Here is a 21,237-nt window from a genome sequence, read left to right on the forward strand (position 1 = left end):
TACAATTATTTAAATTCTTAGTGTTAAGCATGATAATATGGTAACATATCACACTGAAGTAGGCTGATTAAAAATTAACATTTATTTAAAATAAAAGTTTTTCTTTTGGTAAAATTACATTTCCTTAATAGCCTAAACAGATGCTTTACTCCCTTCAAACTTAAATTGTCAATGTTTCATTACATCACTGTTTGAAAACACTTTTTTGTACCTTTTAAAAAGAGCATTTTTCCACTAATTTTATTAAATGTATGCTCCATCTTTCATTTCAAATTCTTAAATTTGATCAATATATTCAATTAAAATAGTAAGACACTAAGCTGTTACCAATCAAATTAAATAATTGACATTGAAAAATTATAACTGTTTTAAATTAGATTATTTAAAATATTTTTGAATATACAAATAAGAAATGTTGAAAAGAATGATACTTTATAAAACTAAACCGCCAGTAGGAGGCGGCAGGCGACCGTCTTAATGAGCGAGTCATTGAGTCATTCATTCAAACGATTCGTTCAATCGTCTGATTTATTCAGAATGAAGCAGTTTGTGAATGGGTAATTGAATCTTTGACTCAACCGATTCGTTCAAAACGCTGAATCATTCAGTAATGCAACAAGTGTTGCTGTGAGATGCGCGATGGTGCGTGATCTTTGTTTGGAACTATTTTCGCTGCTGAAACAGAACAAAAACAGTCATTGCGTCTAAAATGTAAGTGACTTAATTTTAACTATTTGTTTATTGAACTGTTATGAAATCAGTCTCGGTTTCAATCTTGATGGCATTCAGGAAAACATCTCTCTGGTCGTGTGTAGCCTAGGCTAGGCTATATATTGTTTCTTAACTATAGTGTTATAAATAACTGTGCGAGCCTCAACAGCGCAACATTGTTACCGTCAGTAGGTTAGGTAGTAGGCCTATATTATTATATAGGCTATCAATCGCCACGTACATTAAATTAAATAAAACAGAATCATCCTCACGTTTTCGGTGATTCCCTAGTTATTTTGTATTTTTATACTAAAAATTGTTTTAATCAGGGCATTTGTCCGGTCGGGCAAGTAGTAGGCCTACAATTCTCTCTCACTTTTCCCTGAAGAGAATTACGTTGTTGAAAACGAAAGTAAAAGAGTCACGCACGTTCATTGCATTTTACCGTGATGAGAGTTCCGTGTTTTTATTAAACTCAACACATTAATGATTTATCTGTCATCCACCTTCGATTAAGTGGAATGGAATGTTTGTATTACTTGGCCCGCCCGACCGCGGGCCAAGTAGCACTATACATTTTGAGAATGGACACAAGTGGTAACAGCGACAGAACCATTACGGTGGAAAAAGTGTATCTGACCATCGAAATAAATTCAAGCACTTTCAAGGACCTGTCTCTATGTATGTTTATTTTCAAAAACTTTCCAGGGCCTTGAAAACATTTTTTCAGATTCACAAACTTTCAAGGATTTCAAGGACCCGTGGGAACCCTGTCTGATTAACATGGACAACAACCTTTTATCGTGTTGCGTGTAGTTAGGACACGGCGTTACTGACGGAGCGAGGCTCTGGGATTTAGAGCATCAGGCGCTTTACACGAATAAAGTAAAACTGCTGTCTCATTACTTTCATACCAATAATGGCACAAATTCAAATTGTGACGCTCCTCAAAGGGGACAATTTCAACTGTTCTCAAGTATGGTGGAGAAAAGGTACATTACAGTTACACATGCTACTGTACGGACAATGATCACACAGACATTTCCTTTTCATTTCTAGAATAAAATCATGTGGAATGTTTATTAATAAAGAGAAAACCTTTAGTTCCGACCTTGAGCCTCTATTGAGAGAAATCGTAATTCAGGCAAAATCTACAATCCTGTTACAGGGTTCGTACAGATACTGTCAAATTACATTTCAGGACTGTTAAGGACTGTTCAAGCACTACTTTTTGTGGTTTTCAAGGACTACAATAAGAGATCGCACTCATCAAACAATATATTTATTATGTTTCAAATTATAAAAAAGGTAAATAGTCAAATTAAAATAAACTAATAAAACAAAAGGGTACAAGTGCAGCAGAAGCAATGACTGGTAACTTTAACCACTGAAAGGACACCTTGACAAAGATATTTCCTCATTCACACTAATTTTCCTCCCATGAATATATGATTGACCTGAAGATGCATCATATACTTGGATATTTATATGGGAAATATGTATTTATATTATAAATATGTATAGATATTGGCTACATCTATATCAGACGAGCTGCAGCATTCATTTTGAGCGTATTATATCTAAACATAAATAGCAACTAAATTTAATAATTTGGGCTCTGTTAATTTCAACCTTTTAATTATAAAAAAATATATTATAATTTATTTAAACATGTACACATTTGTTAAAAAAAACTGTTTAGTTTAAAAAAAGAAAAAAGCATTTTGCGTTTAGTTTTCGTCCCCCTGCTGTACGAACCGTGACTTCAATCCCGAGGTATGGACCGAATGAACCGTCATGTGTGTGTACCGTTACACCCCAAGCACACACACACACACACACACACACACACACACACACACACACACACACACACACACACACACACACACACTACTATGGTAAATAATGCAGCAGCCGTCCCTCCAGCACAGCAGGGGGCAGCGTCGCTCCTGAACCCAGGAACAGCTCGCCAGGGTGGACGTGCAGGTCAAGAGTAGGTCGTCTGCGTATAGTTATGGTTGCAAACTCTCTCTCCATCTCCTTACACTTACATTTTGAGTGTTCAAAATCTCTATTGATATCACACATTATTTTGCCCATGATAATGTAGCAAACATCTGCATTAATGAAGCTCCTTCCCTGTTTCGCCACCTCTTATTTTAAGTGAGTGATTAAAGTAACCCTGTGTCTTGTGTGTGTGTGTGTGTGTGTGTGTGTGTGTGTGTGTGTGTGTACCTGTGTTCTGGGTGATCTGTCTCTTGGTGATCATCTGTTTGCATTTAGGGTCCATGGTCTCGCTGTTCTTGTTTTGCTTCAGACACTGTAACATGTTCTTGGCATCAGTCTCGCTGCAGAAACGCTGGAGGACAGAACAGAACAAAGCCACCGTTCAGTTGTAAGGTCTTATAACAGGGTTTCTGCAGCGTTATTAAAATAAAATCTAAGGCCTGCACAAATAAAAGCAATGCTTTATGAGTTGGGTAGAGCAAGATCTATAGTAACATTTAAACCATAAATGACTGTAAATAACACAATTTAAACTTAAGTTTTTTTTTTTTTAAATGACACCTAACATTTCAGCCTTTAAACCATTTAAAGGGGTCATATAATGCCATTTTTGTACAAGCTAATATGATTCTTTAGGGTCTAAATTAAAAGTTTGTAATATACTTTAATTAAAAATTCTCATTATTATTGTAAGAAAACACTAATTTTACCTGGTCAAAAACAGCTCTGTTTTCAGTACGCCGTTTAAGTGCATGCGTCTTTAAATGATAATGAGCTTTGCTCACCCCGCCCCTCTGTTCTGTGGGTACACCGTTTGTAACACAATAACCACGTGTTATTCGTTATAAACGTGTGATTATGAATTATATTGAGAACGTCGTACATAGAAAACATGCCGTAATGTACCCTGAGTGTAAACCTTAGATGCATTCATCATGAAGCCTGCAGCAAGGTTTGCAAATTTCGCAAAGATTAATATAAATGCTAATATAAAGGTTAATAAAACATTACACTCACATCTTCTGGAGGTTCAGCAGGAACACGTTGGTACCGATCCGTTTTTTCTCGTTTGTGAAGCTGTCTGGTGTGAAATGATTCGCGCAAACATGAAAGCACAGACGATCGTGGGGAATCCCCGTGAGGGAATCCCCGCGTCAATCCTTTGGGCATATCGCTTCAAAAACAAAACTCAGCCACTGCATCTTCAACGGCTCGGATTTAGGAACATCCAAATGACTGCTGTGTTCCTTATTACATCTAAGAACAGAACACCACAATCGCTTAGACGCCATTCTACTCCAGCATATCAACAATGGCGGACTACTATGACGACGGCTGTCACAGCTCGCTCAGGGCGGGTCTTGTGTTGAAACACGGCTGTCAATCACAATAGCGGGAGGGGCGTACGATCTTATGACGTCACAATATCGAACGGCTTGATTTCAGAGAGGGTCAAACATATAAGGAGATTAAAACAAAACCACTGGATGGATTTTTATCATGATAGGATGGTTGTGTACAGGCACTGCCAACAGACATTTCAGTGCAATCAACTTGTAAAAGTGCATGTACCATTATATGACCCCTTTAAAATTAAAAGTGACTAAAGTTAGATTCATTAAATATATATAAATTATATATATATATTAATTATATAAATAAAAATATATATATCATATCCTAAATGTTTAGATAGTTTGAATGCGTATTAGGCCATATTACGATTTCTGCTTTCTCTTCATCTCCAAAGGAGCTCTTGAAATGATTAAGACTTGTCTATGTTTTCCTGGCCGTAAATGCGCTGAGACTGTGTGTGTGTGTGAGATGTTGTGAGATGAGGCTGGTCACCCGGATCATCTGCTTGCAGACCCTCATGAGCTGGAAGTCGAGCTCGGGGTCCATCATCTCGGTCTCCTGCAGTCTGAACACCTTCTGGTGGCACTGCTGGGTCAGGTGCTTCTTGTTCTCCTTCAGACACTCGATCACCTGAGCGCGCACACACACACACACACACACACACACACACACACACACACACACACAGATGAGTATGCGGTTGCAGGTAAAGTGATGATGATGATGATGATGATGATGATGATGAAGGTTTACCTGAGCGTTCCCGAACACCACGTTCTGGCAGTGCTGCTTGATGTCCTGACGACAGCTCTCGTACAGATCCGGCTCCAGACGAATGTCCTCCGACTGACACACACACACACACACACACACACACACACATCAGAGCTCTAACCACACACTTCAGACCTACACATTATATCTGTTCAAATGTGGTTTATAGGGCCCTATGAAATGCGTTTTTTTTCTCCCCCATTTAAATTTTTTGGACTCATTTTAACCGTTAAATTAAATTTCAGCAATCAAAAAGCACATGTAACTACATTAATTCATGAAATAATTTACCAACAATTTATTACAAGTTTAACAAATTACGTTTAGGGCCCTATGAAATTAATTGTTTTCTCTTTAACACAAATTAAGTTTTTTCCAAATTCTGTGTTTTCTGTTTAAAGTTTTCTGGAGTCCTTTTCATTTCTATGAAATGTTTTTTGTGTATTTTATGAAATTAAATTCTTTTTGTCAAAGTTGTGCACAACAGAGCTTTACTGTTCAAATTAAAACAGATGAAAAATTGTGATTATTCCTTAATTTATTCACTGATGTTGTTGATGTTATAATTCACATAGGGAATTATTCCTTATTCCTTATGTTTTAATAATAAATTATTATTAGTGTTAATATAATTCTGTCGTAATTTCTTCAAGTTAAACCGAACTTTTATTTTGACAGGTTGCCGTGAAGAGCTTTGAGTTTCTGTGTTTATGATATATTAATGCTGGTGAAGCGACTCTGGAGAATGTTCTTGTCAAAAAAGTAACATTTCTGTGAATTTCCACGTTATACAGTAAATTCTGTTTTGACGACAGATTTCCCCACCGCTGAACTCATCGGCTCTAGTGTGAGGTGTGTGTGAGTGTGAGGTGTGTGTGAGTGCACTGACCATCTCCAGTTCCTCCACGCGCAGCTGCTTTCGGCACTTCATGGAGACGCGCTGCTCTTTGACCTCCTGTAACGTGTCGTTCCTCACGGTGGTACTCAGACAGATCACCACATCCACCCTGAGGACACACACACACCCCCTCAGGACCTTCCCATCATGCTTCAGTGTTCACAGTTACCTCTACAAGAGCTTGTGTAGCTCATGTGACCAATATGACAAGCAAGCACAACAGCCGTGCCATGCGCTCACTTCTTCTTGATGTTGGGACACAGTTTGAGCACGTCCTCCTTGCAGGCCATCTTGAACTTGTAGGAGAAGCGGAAGTCCTTCATCTGGATCTGAGGATGAGGAGGAGAAACGGAGGGTTGACAGAACTGTAGTGACAGAAAGAAGAAGAGCGAGTGTGTGATCAGCAGACGCACCAGCTGGAAGTGTGTGACTCCCACGGCACACTTCTCATTCATTTCCTTCTGGTGTTTATTGGCAACGAGACACTCCATCAGGTCCCCGGTGTCGATCTGGTTATCAGCCACGTCCTGCGGGAGACACAGAAGAAGAAGATGATGAAGATGAAGAAGAGTATTCCTCTTTAACTGAGCTGATGCATGGAGGAGATCCAGTCAGAGGATTAAGACAAATTGTATTTCTCAACAGCAGACAATCATATAATAAATGAAGAGTACATTTAATTCACCCATAATCAGGATTATAAGTTTAATAAAGAAACAAATTAAGAGTTTTTTTTTAACTTCTAATATTTCTAAGTAAAATATAATTAGCACACTGGGTATAATACTCAGTTGTTTGAGAGATCTCTCTGAAAAAACAGGTTGTGAATGCTCAAGGTCTGAGTCTAGATCAGTGGTTGCTAGAGAAAATTACTTCACACTTTGCGGATGGTAACAATGTTTTTAATAATCCTTTTGACATAGCTCCGATTTAATGATTTTTTGTTAATGTTGCTTATAAATTGGCTGATAATGTTCCTATTGGTACTGGCGAACCCTTGGATTATATATATCAGGACATTTTCCTATTATCTCTATTTTTAAGTCACCTGAGAAGCAGGAAATAAGTGAAATTATTGATGAATTAAAAATATCTTCAGCGGGTCATGATAATATTTCTGTGTTTCTTGTCAGACCGGTGAAATGTTCAATATTGCACCACTTGCCAGAAGATTTAAAAACAGCAAAGCTCATTCCTCGGTTTAAAGCAGACGATCCACAGTGTTTGAACAACTATAGACCTACATCTATTTTGCCATGTTTCTCAAAACTTTTAGAGAGAATTGTATATAAACAGATTATTTTTCATCTAGATTCAAACCTCATTCTTTACGAACATCAGTTTGGTTTCTGTAAAATCCCTCTACTTATGCGTCTTTGCTTCCCCAGACTGACAAGGTTACCCTTGCACGTGAAAACCATGAATTTACATGTAGTATTTTTATAGATCTGTCAAAAGCTTTTGATACAGTTAATTATTTCATTTTATAGGAAAAGCTGTATAAATATGGTTTTGCTGACGATACAACGTTAGTTTTCTCTCATTCAAATTTTAATTTTTTGATTTAGAATGTAAATGCTAGTTTAATTGGTTACACTAATTGGTTTAATTTAAATAAATTATCTTAAAATATTAATAAATCTCATTTTATTATTTTTAGTGGTAAAGAAAATGATAACTTAAGGATTTATCCAAAATTACAAATAGGAGTTTGTGTTGACGAGAGGCTGAGTTGGAGGGAACACGCAGACTATGTGAAAATGCATAAATCTACCGGTATAATAAGGAGAGTTAGGCATCTTGTTACTACAGAATGTCTTCTTACGCTTTACTATAGTTTAATTTATCCATATCTCTCATATTGCCATATTGTTTGGGCATGCACTTTTCCTACTACTATATAAAATATATATATATATATATATATCCTTTACGTTTTGTTTGGATTGCAACCCGATCAAATGCATCACCTGTGCCTTTCAGAAACTTTAATACATTTATATATTTGTTATTATAGTTTAGCTCTTTCTTTAATTTTAAAGTTTCTTTTGTTCCTTGTTGTTTAAGGGGAGGCTTTAAATAAACCCTTTTGGGTTTCTGCCTCTCCCTGCACAGCATTTGCATTGTATTTTCTTGCTCTAATTGTATATATTTAACATTTGTGCAAAATAAAATGAAACTAAAGTAAAACTAAAGTCTAAGGATACAGATATTAATCTGGCTATTATACAGCTGCTTATCAGATCTGAGCTAAGTTCCTCTTTTCACAGTGTTATCGCATCGAAGCAGACACACACATCTCTATCTTCATGTTTCACACTCTGAGGTGTTAGCCTCAAGATGTTGAGCTAAGATTCGTTTACTGACTAAGATTCTGTATTCTGAGACATCGGAAACTTACAGACTTTTGCCCTCATCTAAACAGCGAGTACAAAAGTTTACCCATAAGTCAATCAGCTACATTAGAGGCATTAAGATCAATAAAAGAAAAGTATTAAACATACATTTCAAATGATAATAATGGTAAACACATCAAAATTACAGTAATGAGAAACATCAACATGATGATGATTTCTTAAAATATGACGATGACATTTGATTAAATGATATTTAAGATCTAAATGATAAAACATAAGCATGAAATATATCTTTTTTCTTCCCCTGATTGATCAGTATTGCTCTGAGACTCACGTGACAGTAGGACTGGATCACGGGCTCACAGGCTCGGATCAACAACGCCTCGATCTGAATGTCCTGGAAAAGCAGACGCACAGAAATCAGTCCAGACCCACGTCTCGCTCGCAACACTATATAGATTTATATATCCATATATTGATATATTTTAGATATTTCAGAGCTAAACAGCAGTAAAACATCACAAAAGCATCTTTCTGTACCTCGGACTCCAGTTCTGTGAGGTTTCCCACCACTTCCCTGCATTCAGGGATCAGATCCTCTAAATGATCCTGCAGGCACTCCAGTTCCTGAGACACACACACACACACACCAACATTGAGTACGGTTCAAGTCTGTGAATTTAACATTCAAACTGTTTCCACAGATGGCAACATCAGGGAATAAAGAACATTTGCTGGTGTCCCATGAGCATTACAGCAACCCTCTACACTGAGTACATGCACTCGCACGTGACCGAGTTTCACAAGAGCCGACTAAAAATGTCTTTAACTTAATTACTAGCCATTGGCTAATTAGATGCAAAACATAAGTTTAGCACAGATATAAGTTAAACATTCAAGCGCAAGACGACCTGAAAGATAACTCTCGTGCGCTGTGTGAGAAGTTGTGTGTGCAACTGCACATCAGACACACACTGGATTGAGCTCTTTCACGTCTTCTTGTGCTTGGACAATTTCATTCAAAATATCCGTTTTGGCGAGTATCCTAGTAAACATAGTTAGTTATGTGTTAACTAAACACACATAGTCGAGAACTGAAACGCACGTACAGTATTCGTGTGCTGGATCAGTGTATTCGCTCTTAAAGTGACAGCAGCCTAACACTCCTGCAGTGTCTGTGTGTTTAATGTTGATCAAACTCACTGCTCTTGACTGAATAAGTTCTGTACTTTAATAAAGATTGATCTATATGTAACTGATACAGTGAGGACTATGCAGTGCTATTTTACATGTTATATGATCAACTCATTTTCATGTTCATTAAGTCCTGACTGTATTGTGTGAGAACTTAAAGGAACACACCGACTTTTTGGGACTTAAGCTTATTCACCGTATCCCTCCGCCCAAGTAGCAGTGCTTCGCCCTCTGAGAATATAGTTCCCAGTGTGTATACGGTTAGAAGATGGCTGTGTCTCATGTGACCTTGTTATTTGTACACGTTGTGACTATACACACCACAACATGTAAATAGGAAAATGTTGGCGTTATTTTGCCACTTATTGGGAGCAGTATGCTAGCTGGAGCCATTTACCTCCAGTGTTTGTGCTAAGCTAGGCTAGCGGTGGGTGCGTCAGACAGAGTTACGGCACGCACGGAGATGAGAAGGGTGTGTGGACTTATCTAACTCTGGGGGATACGGGGAATAAGCAAAAGTCCCAAAAAGTCGGTGTGTCCCTTAAATGTAGGGTAGATGTTCAGCCTTGTTACTTGCAACCCTGTTTCCCACCCTGCTGTAGTTTTCTTAAAAACACACTTTAGGAAATTAACAAGTGTAATTTATAAGTTAGAAGTGTATGTAGATGTTTATAGCTAGGACGTGCATTTTGACACGTCCTAAGTTTTAGCAACGGCTGCAAAAACTGCAAACCTCATAAAATGAACAGAAAAACAAAACCACTGAGCATTTTTAAGAAAACGTTGTGTGTGAAAGTGAGTTCCAGTGTGAACTGAGTGCAGTAATGATGTGTGTTTAACCTGTCCAGCTTCAGTCTTCTCACTGCACCACTTCCCCAGGTCCGTCATACAGCGATGCTGAAGATCCGGGTCCAGCTTCACATCCAGAGCCCGCTGGTGCAGGATCCTCTGAACCTCAGTCTTACAGTCCCGGGACAACTGCAGACCGACTGAAGCGTTAGCACACGCGCACACGCACACGCGCACACGCACACACGCACACACGCACACACGCACACGCACACGCACACGCACACGCACACGCGCACGCGCACGCGCACGCGCACGCGCACGCGCACACGCACACGCACACGCACACGCACACGCACACGCACACGCACACGCGCACACACACACACACACACACACACACACACACACACACACACACACACACACACACACACACACACACACACACACACAGAGCTAACAAACACGCCCACAACCCTTCAATCACAGCAATCTGTGTGTGTGTGACACGTTACCATGGAAATCATTCAATCACAATGTCTGTTTTTAGATTAGTCTGTAAAGAAATCTCCCAAGTCCCTCATCATTGTAGTGAATTCCTGTCAATCACTACTAGTGGTCGACCGATATATCGCCAAGGCCGATATTTGGCATTTTTTAAATATCGGCATCGGCCGATAAGTTTTTCCGATGTGTTGGAAGCGGGACTTATTTTGACGGGCGAGAAGAGAACGGCAACAGCAGCTCCTCAGATCAAACAGCGCTCACTCACATTCTCCGTCTTCATTAATTTACGATCTCTGTCAGTCATATCTAATACTTTGTTAGACAGAACTGATAAACAAAGAAAGTAAATAGTAATTTATGCCAAGTAAGTAAAGTAAAGCGTTTGCTTTTATATTATTTGTAACAGAAAAGGCAAACAATCAGGCTAAAATACTTTCTCATTTGCCGTCAACATTCAGCAAATGCGCATCTACGTCATTTAAACAAATCTCTGAATATCTAATAAACATTTAATTTCACAAACCTTGCAGATTTAATCGAATCCAGCTGTGCTATCATGTGAAGTGTGCAAGTGACGGTCGGTCAGTGTGAAGTGAGTGAATGCGAACAGAAGATCAGCTTCACAGGAGACGCGATCGAAAAACTTTAAATCCTTCATTTTAAAATATGCTGATATATAACCAGTTGCCAACTGTGTCATATTCATATCGTTTTCACTGTGCTGTATGTAAAATTAGCGTTATTTTGTCTTTATTTGAAAAAATATGATTACCAGCACGAAATTACCACATTACTGAGTGCCCTGTTACAGTGTTTACCTTCTTTTTATTCACATATTCATATATTTCTAAACAATTACTTTGTGAAAAATACTGTAATAGGATTGCAGATTCAAGAAGTTGTCATCTAAAGTATAAAAGCATGTTTATTTTAAAAATGAGTTTTATAATTTATTAAATATTGATTAAAATAAATGTATATAAAAAGTATCGGCTTTATATTGGCCATCGGCCACCCTGCTCTAAAGATATCGGCATCGGCCATCAAAAAACAATATCGGTCGACCACTAATCACTACCAACCATTAAAGCCCACAGCATCATTAAAGTGATTTCAGTGTCGGTAAAGGAAGACTTTGATTTGTCCCTGATAGTTTTGCTGAAAGCGTGTGTGTGTAGCTTAAGCATTTTTACTCTCAGAGTGAATGAACATCGCCAGGCCTGGCAGGAACATAACTCGGTCATATCACAACTAAATATATAGAGATTTTATATTTTCTGCACAGAGACATTATTTTTGTATTTTTATATTAAAATCAGCTTAAATGAAAGGCAATACAAATAAGCATGAAGTATAAACATACATATACACACATATATATATATAAACACATACATATACACTTCATGCTTATTTGTATTGCCTTTCATAACGCTAATGAGAATTAAGGGAGGGTGCTTAATTTACATGAAAATAATGCATCAGTGCGTAAAATGGTTCAAAAACAGGCTAAACTGTTTAAATGCTAAATTTATAAATGTTTTGGCTGTGAAACGCAACCTAGACATGTTCTTGACAGGGTTGTGAGATTCAGCACTTTAAAGAAATCAGATATACTTACATACAAACTCACTTCCGAACTGACTTCAGAAGTGTCTGATGAAGCCTACGGTTACATTGAGGATGAGCTATTGCTGAAGGTTCTCAGTGTGCTATAGTCTGATAATGCAGTGTGCGAGTGTGTGTTGCTCGTACCCGTCGCCCCTGCATCTCGGTGCGGTACGCGTGCCGGTACAGACAGGAGAAGATGGCTCCGGGAGGCATGAACTCACTCGTCTCGTTCCAGCCGTGAGTGTGACAGATGCGGGCCGCGTCGTTCTGACACTTCTTGTACAGGATGGGGTCCAGTCTGTAAACAGAACCGCAGGAAACAACACACGTTCAGTTATATGACAGATATATCAACAAGAACTCTCAAAAGGAACAAATCTCATGTTTTTGACAATGTTCTGACATAAAATTAACCTTCACTCGGACCTTCTCAACAAACTAAAGCAATACCAAACCAAACAAAATACCAAAAGAAAAAAGACAACAAACCAAAACCTTCTCAAAACAAACCATAATAAAAAAACAAAACAACTTCAGAACACAGATCTGAATGTTCGCTGTGATCGGACGCATCAAAGGTTTAATAGACAGAAGAATCACTGTCATTTAGGAATAAGATCAACATCTTTTAACAATTAATCGTGCAGTTCCAGTTAAACTTACTGGCATTATCAAATATTGCCAGCGTAATATTTAGCCATTTCTCCAATTTGTGCTCAATCGTGTTACCACATGATTCTCTCATTACAAACAAGTAACATTCCTTAAAACTGTGGCACACAGAAAGTCACATTACTCAATTCTTTTGAAAAAGACAAATAAGGAAGTACTTGAAGAGTATGTGAAACAAAAAGTAAGTTTTGGTCACTGGATTTTGTTTAATTAAAATTGTGGAATTTAGTAAAAAAAAGAAAAAAAGAAAAACGACTCTATAGTTTTGCGACTCACTTCCAGTCTCTGGAGATGAAGTACTGCAGCTCCAACAGTCTGTGTTCACAGTCTTCAACCATCTTATCAGTGTAGAGATGCTCCATCAGACAGGACAGGATCCTACACACACACAGTCTTGACAAAATACCCCTGTTCAGGCTGGACTACACACTTCACCTTTAATATGTTTCTATTTCTGCACACTCAAATATGAACAAACACACAGAAACAAGGTCGAATGTAAAGATCAATCAACACTGGAAAGTTTATGGTAAAACTGGTTGGCTCAGATTTAAAACAATGAGCTCTTCAGTGCCTGAGGCAACAGAACAGGCCTTGCTACAGAAACACAAATATGCCAAACGTCCCTGATATATTAATAAAAGCACTCATTTGTTCCATTTATTGTTCCGTAAAGGAGGAGTACGTGACTCGCTTGACCTCGGATGAGCTTGTCATCTCAAACACACTCACATGGGGTCTCCGTTTCGGATGTGTTTGCAGGCGGTCTGGATGACGGACTCGCAGGCCTCGTTCAGAGCCCGATCGATGCGGTAGTCGGCCCCGGGGTCCGTTTCCTGAATCAGTGTCTGGAGCTGAGGGACACACACAGTTACGAGAGTCATTCATCAGCCGCTGCATTATTCAACATGAATGAGTCTCTCACGACTTTACTCATGATTTAAAAGAATTCAGCCTGGGTTCATTCATCAGGAACTACTGAAACACAGTAAACGCACACAATTATCTTCAGATTTTTCAGCCTCTTGGTGAGATTTATTATTACAGCTTTTATGCATGTTTTTATCCGAAAAATCTATATTTTGAATAAGCAGCCACAGCAAAGTATATTAAAAATGTTTAATGCAATTGTAAAAATTACAATGTAGATGTTTTGTATTAGTTTAGCAAAGAAAAAAAAAGGTACATTTTTTTTTTACACCCCTCCTATATCCACCCCCATATCCACTCTTATATCCATCCCTATATCCACTCTTATATCCACCCTTATACCCCCTCCTATATCCATTCCTATATCCACCCTTATACCCCCTCCTATATCCAGCCCCATATCCATCCCTATATCCACCCTTATATCCACCCTATATCCACTCTTATACCCCCTCCTATATCCACTCTTATATCCACCCTATATCCATTCCTATAGCCACCCTTATACCCCCTCCTATATCCAGCCCCATATCCATCCCTATATCCACTCTTATATCCATTCCTATATCCACCCTTATACCCCCTCCTATATCCACTCATATATCCACTCCATATCCCTCCCTATATCCACTCCTATATACCCCCTCCTATATCCACCCCCATATCCACTCTTATATCCACTCCATATCCACTCCTATATCCATCCCCATATCCACCCCTATATCCACTCCTATATACCCCCTCCTATATCCACCCCTATATCCACTCTTATATGCACCCTATATCCATTCCTATATCCACCCTTATATCCACTCCCATATCCATCCCTATATCCACTCTTATATCCATTCCTATATCCATTCCTATATCCACCCCTTATATCCACTCATATATCCACTCCTATATCCACCCCCATATCCACTCTTATATCCACTCCATATCCCTCCCTATATTCACCCCTATATCCACTCCTATATACCCCCTCCTATATCCACCCCTATATCCACTCTTATATGCACGCTATATCCATTCCTATAGCCACCCTTATACCCCCTCCTATATCCAGCCCCATATCCATCCCTATATCCATTCCTATATCCACCCTTATACCCCCTCCTATATCCACCCTTATACCCCCTCCTATATCCACCCTATATCCATTCCTATATCCACCCCTTATATCCACTCATAAATCCACTCCTATATCCACCCCCATATCCACTCTTATATCCACTCCATATCCCTCCCTATATTCACCCCTATATCCACTCCTATATACCCCCTCCTATATCCACCCCTATATCCACTCTTATATGCACCCTATATCCATTCCTATAGCCACCCTTATACCCCCTCCTATATCCAGCCCCATATCCATCCCTATATCCACTCTTATATCCATTCCTATATCCACCCTTATACCCCCTCCTATATCCACCCCTTATATCCACCCTTATACCCCCTCCTATATCCACCCCTTATATCCACCCCTTATATCCACCCTTATACCCCCTCCTATATCCACCCCCATATCCACTCCATATCCCTCCCTATATTCACCCCTATATCCACTCCTATATACCCCCTCCTATATCCACCCCCATATCCACTCTTATATCCACCCTATATCCACTCCATATCCACCCCCATATCCACCCCTATATCCACTCCTATATACCCCCTCCTATATCCACCCCCATATCCACTCTTATATCCACCCTATATCCACTCCATATCCACCCCCATATCCACTCCTATATACCCCCTCCTATATCCACTCTTATATGCACCCTATATCCATTCCTATATCCACCCTTATATCCACTCCCATATCCACCCCATATCCATCCTATATCCACTCCATATCCACTCTTATATCCACCCCCATATCCACTCTTATATCCACCCCCATATCCACTCTCATATCCACTCCTATACCCACTCTTATATCCACCCCCATATCCACTCTCATATCCACTCCTATATCCACCCCCATGTCCCTCCCTATATTCACCCCTATCCACTCCTATATACCCCCTCATATCCATCCCTATATCCACTCTTATATCCACTCTTATATCCACCCTATATCCACTCTTATATGCACCCTATATCCATTCCCATATCCACCCCATATCCACTCCATATCCACTCCTATATCCACTCTTATATCCACTCCTATATCCACCCTTATATCCACTCCCATATCCACCCAATATCCATCCCTATATCCACCCTTATATCCACCCCTATATCCACTCGATACCTACTCCTATATCCATCCCTATATCCACTCCTATATCCACCCCATATCCATCCCTATATCCACTCCTATAACCACCCGATACCTACTCCTATATCCATCCCTATATCCACTCCTATATCCATCCCTATTATCCACTCCTATATCCACCCCATACCCATTCCTATATCCACCCCATATCCATCCCTATATCCATCCTATATCCACCCCATACCCATTCCTATATCCACTCCTATATCCATTCCTATATCCATCCCTATTATCCACTCCTATATCCACCCCATACCCATTCCTATATTCACTCCTACATCCACCCCATATCCATCCTATATCCACCCCTATATACCCCCTCATATCCATCCCTATATCCACTCTTATATCCACCCTATATCCACTCTTATATGCACCCTATATCCATTCCCATATCCACCCCATATCCATCCTATATCCACTCCATATCCACTCCTCTATCCACTCTTATATCCACTCCCATATCCACCCAATATCCATCCCTATATCCACTCCTATATCCACCCCCATATCCATCCCTATATCCACTCCTATATCCACCCGATACCTACTCCTATATCCATCCCTATATCCATTCCTATATCCATCCCTATATCCACTCCTATATCCACCCGATACCTACTCCTATATCCATCCCTATATCCACTCCTATATCCATCCCTATTATCCACTCCTATATCCACCCCATACCCATTCCTATATCCACCCCATATCCATCCCATACCCATTCCTATATTCACTCCTATATCCATCCCTATTATCCACTCCTATATCCACCCCATACCCATTCCTATATTCACTCCTACATCCACCCCATATCCATCCTATACCCCCCCATACCCATTCCTATATTCACTCCTATATCCACTCCTATATCCACCCTATATCCATCCCTATATCCACTCCTATATCCACCCCATACCCATCCCTATATCCACTCCTATTATCCACTCCTATATCCACCCCTATTATCCACTCCTATATCCATCCCTATTATCCACTCCTATATCCACCCCTATTATCCACTCCTATATTTACTCCTATATCCACCTAATATCCATCCCTATATCCAACCCTACATCCACCCATCCATCTCTCTACATTCACCCATCCATCTCTATATCCACCCATCTCTACATCCACCCACCCATCCATCTCTACATCCACCCACCCATCCATCTCTACATCCACCCACCCATCCATCTCTACATCCACCCACCCATCTCTACATCCACTCACCCATCTCTACATCCACCCACCCATCTCTACATCCACCCACCCATCCATCTCTACATCCACCCACCCATCCATCTCTACATCCACCCAGGCTTCGAGCCTGTGACTAAATGGTGGCATTTTGCAACCTTTTTTCCTGATGGTGTGACTTAATTTATTAAGAAAAGCCAAACTTATAAGAGCTGCATTTCTGTTGAATATGAGACATGTCAAACGACAAACAAAAGTGAAACGAAACCGTGCTTCTGGTTTGAGCTGTGCTGTTCATTAGCTCAGAGCAAGAGACCTCGCTGAACACTGAGCGGCCACATCCTGCCTAAACCCAAAATGCCATTATCGGCCGATAATTTTCTGTGGCTGAAATTCTGGTGCATCTCTAGTAAAAAGACTTTGTAAACTGACATAATGGAGAAAATATCACTTGTGTCAACCTGCCAAGTGGGTAATTATCCTGAAAATGGGTTAATATCAGGCATTAGCTGGCCTGCGTGACATATCGGACTGTCGCTAATATTGAATGTTCAATATCTCGACCAGACCAACTAGCGTGCAGGAGTATGAAAGAGCAATGAAACTCACAGCTTTCTGGCAGTGTCCTTCGAGGATGCCCTTGTCCCGGGACACCCTCATGAGGCAGTGCAGTGTTCGGCCCTTGTGGTGCAGGCCGGAGCAGTGTGTGTCGATCTCCCCTCGGCAGTGCAGCACGATCTCAGGACTGAGCGAGAAATCCTCCATCAGCATCCGCCTGTAGTCCAGCATCTCTCCCTGACACTCGCCGCTCACGGTCTGACCTGAGACAGAGAGAGAGAGACACTGAATCACAGATGGGCAGATACAGACAGAGAGAGAGACAGCTGTAGGGGGCAGAGTGAGTGCGTGCGTGTGTGTGTGTGTGAGACTCACCGCGGTGTACGGCCGCCTCCAGGCACAGGAGCAGGTACGAGAGCTTGGCTTCGCGCGCTCGAGGCATCGCTGTGTCCATGTTGCAGCGGTATTTACGCAGGTCCGGTTTACAGGCTTTAGCCAGTGAGTAGCTGACCTTGTAGTCCTGAGCGATCAGCTTCTGGCGAGTGGACAGAGCGTCCTTGCACTGCGCGGGACACAGATACACATTAGCAGAAGAACTTACTCGGAAAAGCTTTTCATTTCAACTGCTATATTGAAATAAAATATACGTTAAAGGCACAGCAATTAAGTTTCACCACTAGAGGACGCTTACTCAAAACTATAACACAGACGTAGCTTGATGACGGAGCGTGGAATCATGGGAGTTGAGATAACGAATAACTGTGGTCCATCACGAATGTGCAAAACAAACAACTGTGGATTGCTAGACGCTACCAGAGATCCTCATCAAACATTGTTGGAAACATTTGGGATAATGCAAGCACACAAGTCAACAAAATATCTAACATTGTTCTAGCGGTTTTTGGAGAGTTTAAAGCAAATCTTACATATTGTACCTTTAACAAAAAAAAAAAAAAAAAAACCTTTTAAAAAAATATATATTAAAATGACAACAAAATTACTTTAACCAAAATGAAAATGAACTTCATCTTGTGAACTAATATATATATTAAAATATTAAGGTGCAATATCATCTTCTACTTGGAGTGTCAAGCAGATAATTAATGCTGCTGGATTAACAATTTTATTGTACATGATGTATTAACACAATCTATATCACTTTTTTTATTTTATTTTTTTTATATCACGGTTATCGTCAATGCCGGTTTACTGCAACAGCCCTAATAACTAGCGATTTTAATATTTTAAGGCTGAATGTCTGAGTTAGTGTTATTTCAGTATTATCTACTATTGTGAGATTTATTCATTTTTATTAATAATTGCAATCAACAGTATTTCAATTTAATATTTGTAAGAAATTCTAAAATTATTCCAGGAGAAACCCTTTAAAAAAGGTAAATTTATATATTTTCTGAATAAGAACGTTGTCTAATATAATTTTAAAAAGGACATTCTATTAAAATGTGTTTTACACTCATGAAATTCTTACACAAATCACAAACCGGCTTCTCTTCCCCTTTTAAATAAATAGGAATGTCCGATTTGGCATCTCGTATATACAACCTGGTCATGTCCATTTTCAAAATAATAATGAACTCCTTGCTTTAGTACTGGAATCACCTCACATGATGTTATTCTCGCATTCGTTCCATTCGCCATTTATTGTAAACGTACAGATTTAATATGGGTATATTACTGTCAGACGCTGGTGAAGGAATCCACTGCTGCTTCAATGTACATGTAATGAGTGATTATAATTATTCAATAGGTATTAATCAATATTTTTCTTTCTAAATATCACATGAGTTGAATGACTTCTCTAAGCTTGTGAGATTCCTGAAATGTTCTTCTCCTGTATTCTCTAATGTCTGTATTTGATATCTGAAGGCAGTAAGAGTGCTTGCTCATTTATCCCGGCTTCCAGAAATGAGATATGGAAAGATGTTTTGTTTGAGAAAGGTCTTCAACATGTGTCAATACACACATCTGTTTTTCTAGGGTACTCTGACAGCTATGGTCACAGGGGTCACTGAAGTCTTCAGTTTAAGTTCTCTTTGTTAAAGCCTTACTTTCCAGTTAGACTAAAGTGTAGCTCTCCTTGAGAGAAAGAACGCATTATCTTGATGTTTTGAGACGAGACTCCTGTTTATAGTTAGAGCCTGGCCAAATCCAACCTTGGAAAAGCTGTGTGTCGGTGTGTGTGTGTTAGTCTTCTTGGTTGCAGGTTAAGGAACCACTGGCATTATTGGAGATTGACTGAGTTGTTCTGGACAGGCTGGCGTTCAGCAACCCAAATCTGCGACCTGGAAGGTCACGACGTGCCTAACTTCAGGGTCCGAGTGTCAGCTGCATATGGAGATATGCTTCAGTCTATCTGTATATGTGTGGAAAATTACTATGTTTATCTATTTCTTAGCCAATCAGAAACGGCAACCTGAAGCAAGGATGTCACCTAGACCTTGATGAAGGGTATAACTGTGTGTGTGTGTGTGTGTGTGTGTGTGTGTGTGTGTGTGTGTGTGTGTGTGTGTGTGTGTGTGTGTGTGTGTGTGTGTGTGTGTGTGTGAGTGTGTGTGTGTGTGTGTGTGTGTGTGTGTGTGTGTGCGTAACTGCTGTGATCTTTGTAATTGTATGCGGGGCGGCCTACGAACTCCTGTGTGAGTCTTGAAGCTGAACTTCTGCTGATGAAACTGCAAACAATCTTCAGTAAGACTTTTCTTCAATTTATTATAATTCTGACTCCAGGTCTTCTTTCAAACATCTGGTCTTTGGGTCTTAAACTGTTAACCCCTCACACTGGTATTTTACATGCTGTCATTTCCAACTGAAGTGCCTCCTTTGCTGCTTTATCTGCTTGTTCGTTAATAGAACTGATTAATTCTGGTCTGAATTTAACACAGTTGAGGGTAAAACTACTAAATCTTTACGTGAAAGGCGTTTGTAAAGAAGGAAGAGGAAGCTGAGTCTCAACTGGTAAAGGAATAAAGCAAACGTACCTTGTCTGACATGCTCTCCTCATACTTGTGGTTGAACAGACATTTGTAGACCTTTCCTTCTCCGGCTGGAGTCTAGAAGGAAGGAGCACAGCATTAGCGTTAGCATTAGCATGAGCATGCAGAAGCGTTGGCGTGTGGGGTCGCGGCTCACGTGTTCGCAGAAGCGCTCGCGGTCCTCGCGGCAGGAGAAGTACAGGTGTCGGTCCAGGTGGAAGTCGTCGGACGAGAGCTCGGCCACACGCATGATGGACTTCTTGCACTCGTCTCTGATGGCGTAAGTGCCCTGCTCCTCGACCTCGCTCACCAGACCCTTCTCCAGACACGAGATCACCTCTCCCTGAGAGTGCAGGTCCTGCGGGACGAGACAGGAGA

General features: G+C 40.0%; 1 protein-coding gene across 1 annotated transcript in view; it reads right to left on the reverse strand.

Moving 5' to 3' along the window:
• Positions 1–21,237, reverse strand: part of glg1a (golgi glycoprotein 1a) — a 42,655-nt gene that overhangs the window by 10,505 nt on the left and 10,913 nt on the right. The window contains exons 5-20 of the mRNA XM_084396685.1: positions 21,017–21,217; positions 20,866–20,937; positions 18,245–18,431; positions 17,921–18,132; positions 13,615–13,736; positions 13,159–13,260; positions 12,355–12,508; positions 10,141–10,278; positions 8,647–8,733; positions 8,441–8,503; positions 6,163–6,276; positions 5,990–6,078; positions 5,741–5,858; positions 4,831–4,923; positions 4,570–4,707; positions 2,950–3,073 (exon numbers count right to left, since the gene is read on the reverse strand). Coding sequence (XP_084252811.1) covers positions 2,950–3,073; positions 4,570–4,707; positions 4,831–4,923; positions 5,741–5,858; positions 5,990–6,078; positions 6,163–6,276; positions 8,441–8,503; positions 8,647–8,733; positions 10,141–10,278; positions 12,355–12,508; positions 13,159–13,260; positions 13,615–13,736; positions 17,921–18,132; positions 18,245–18,431; positions 20,866–20,937; positions 21,017–21,217 — 2,014 coding nt within the window. The remainder of the gene's footprint in view (positions 1–2,949; positions 3,074–4,569; positions 4,708–4,830; positions 4,924–5,740; positions 5,859–5,989; positions 6,079–6,162; positions 6,277–8,440; positions 8,504–8,646; positions 8,734–10,140; positions 10,279–12,354; positions 12,509–13,158; positions 13,261–13,614; positions 13,737–17,920; positions 18,133–18,244; positions 18,432–20,865; positions 20,938–21,016; positions 21,218–21,237) is intronic.

This window comes from Rutilus rutilus (genome assembly GCF_951802725.1).
Source record: "Rutilus rutilus genome assembly, chromosome: 23".
Taxonomy (NCBI): Eukaryota; Metazoa; Chordata; class Actinopteri; order Cypriniformes; family Leuciscidae; genus Rutilus; species Rutilus rutilus.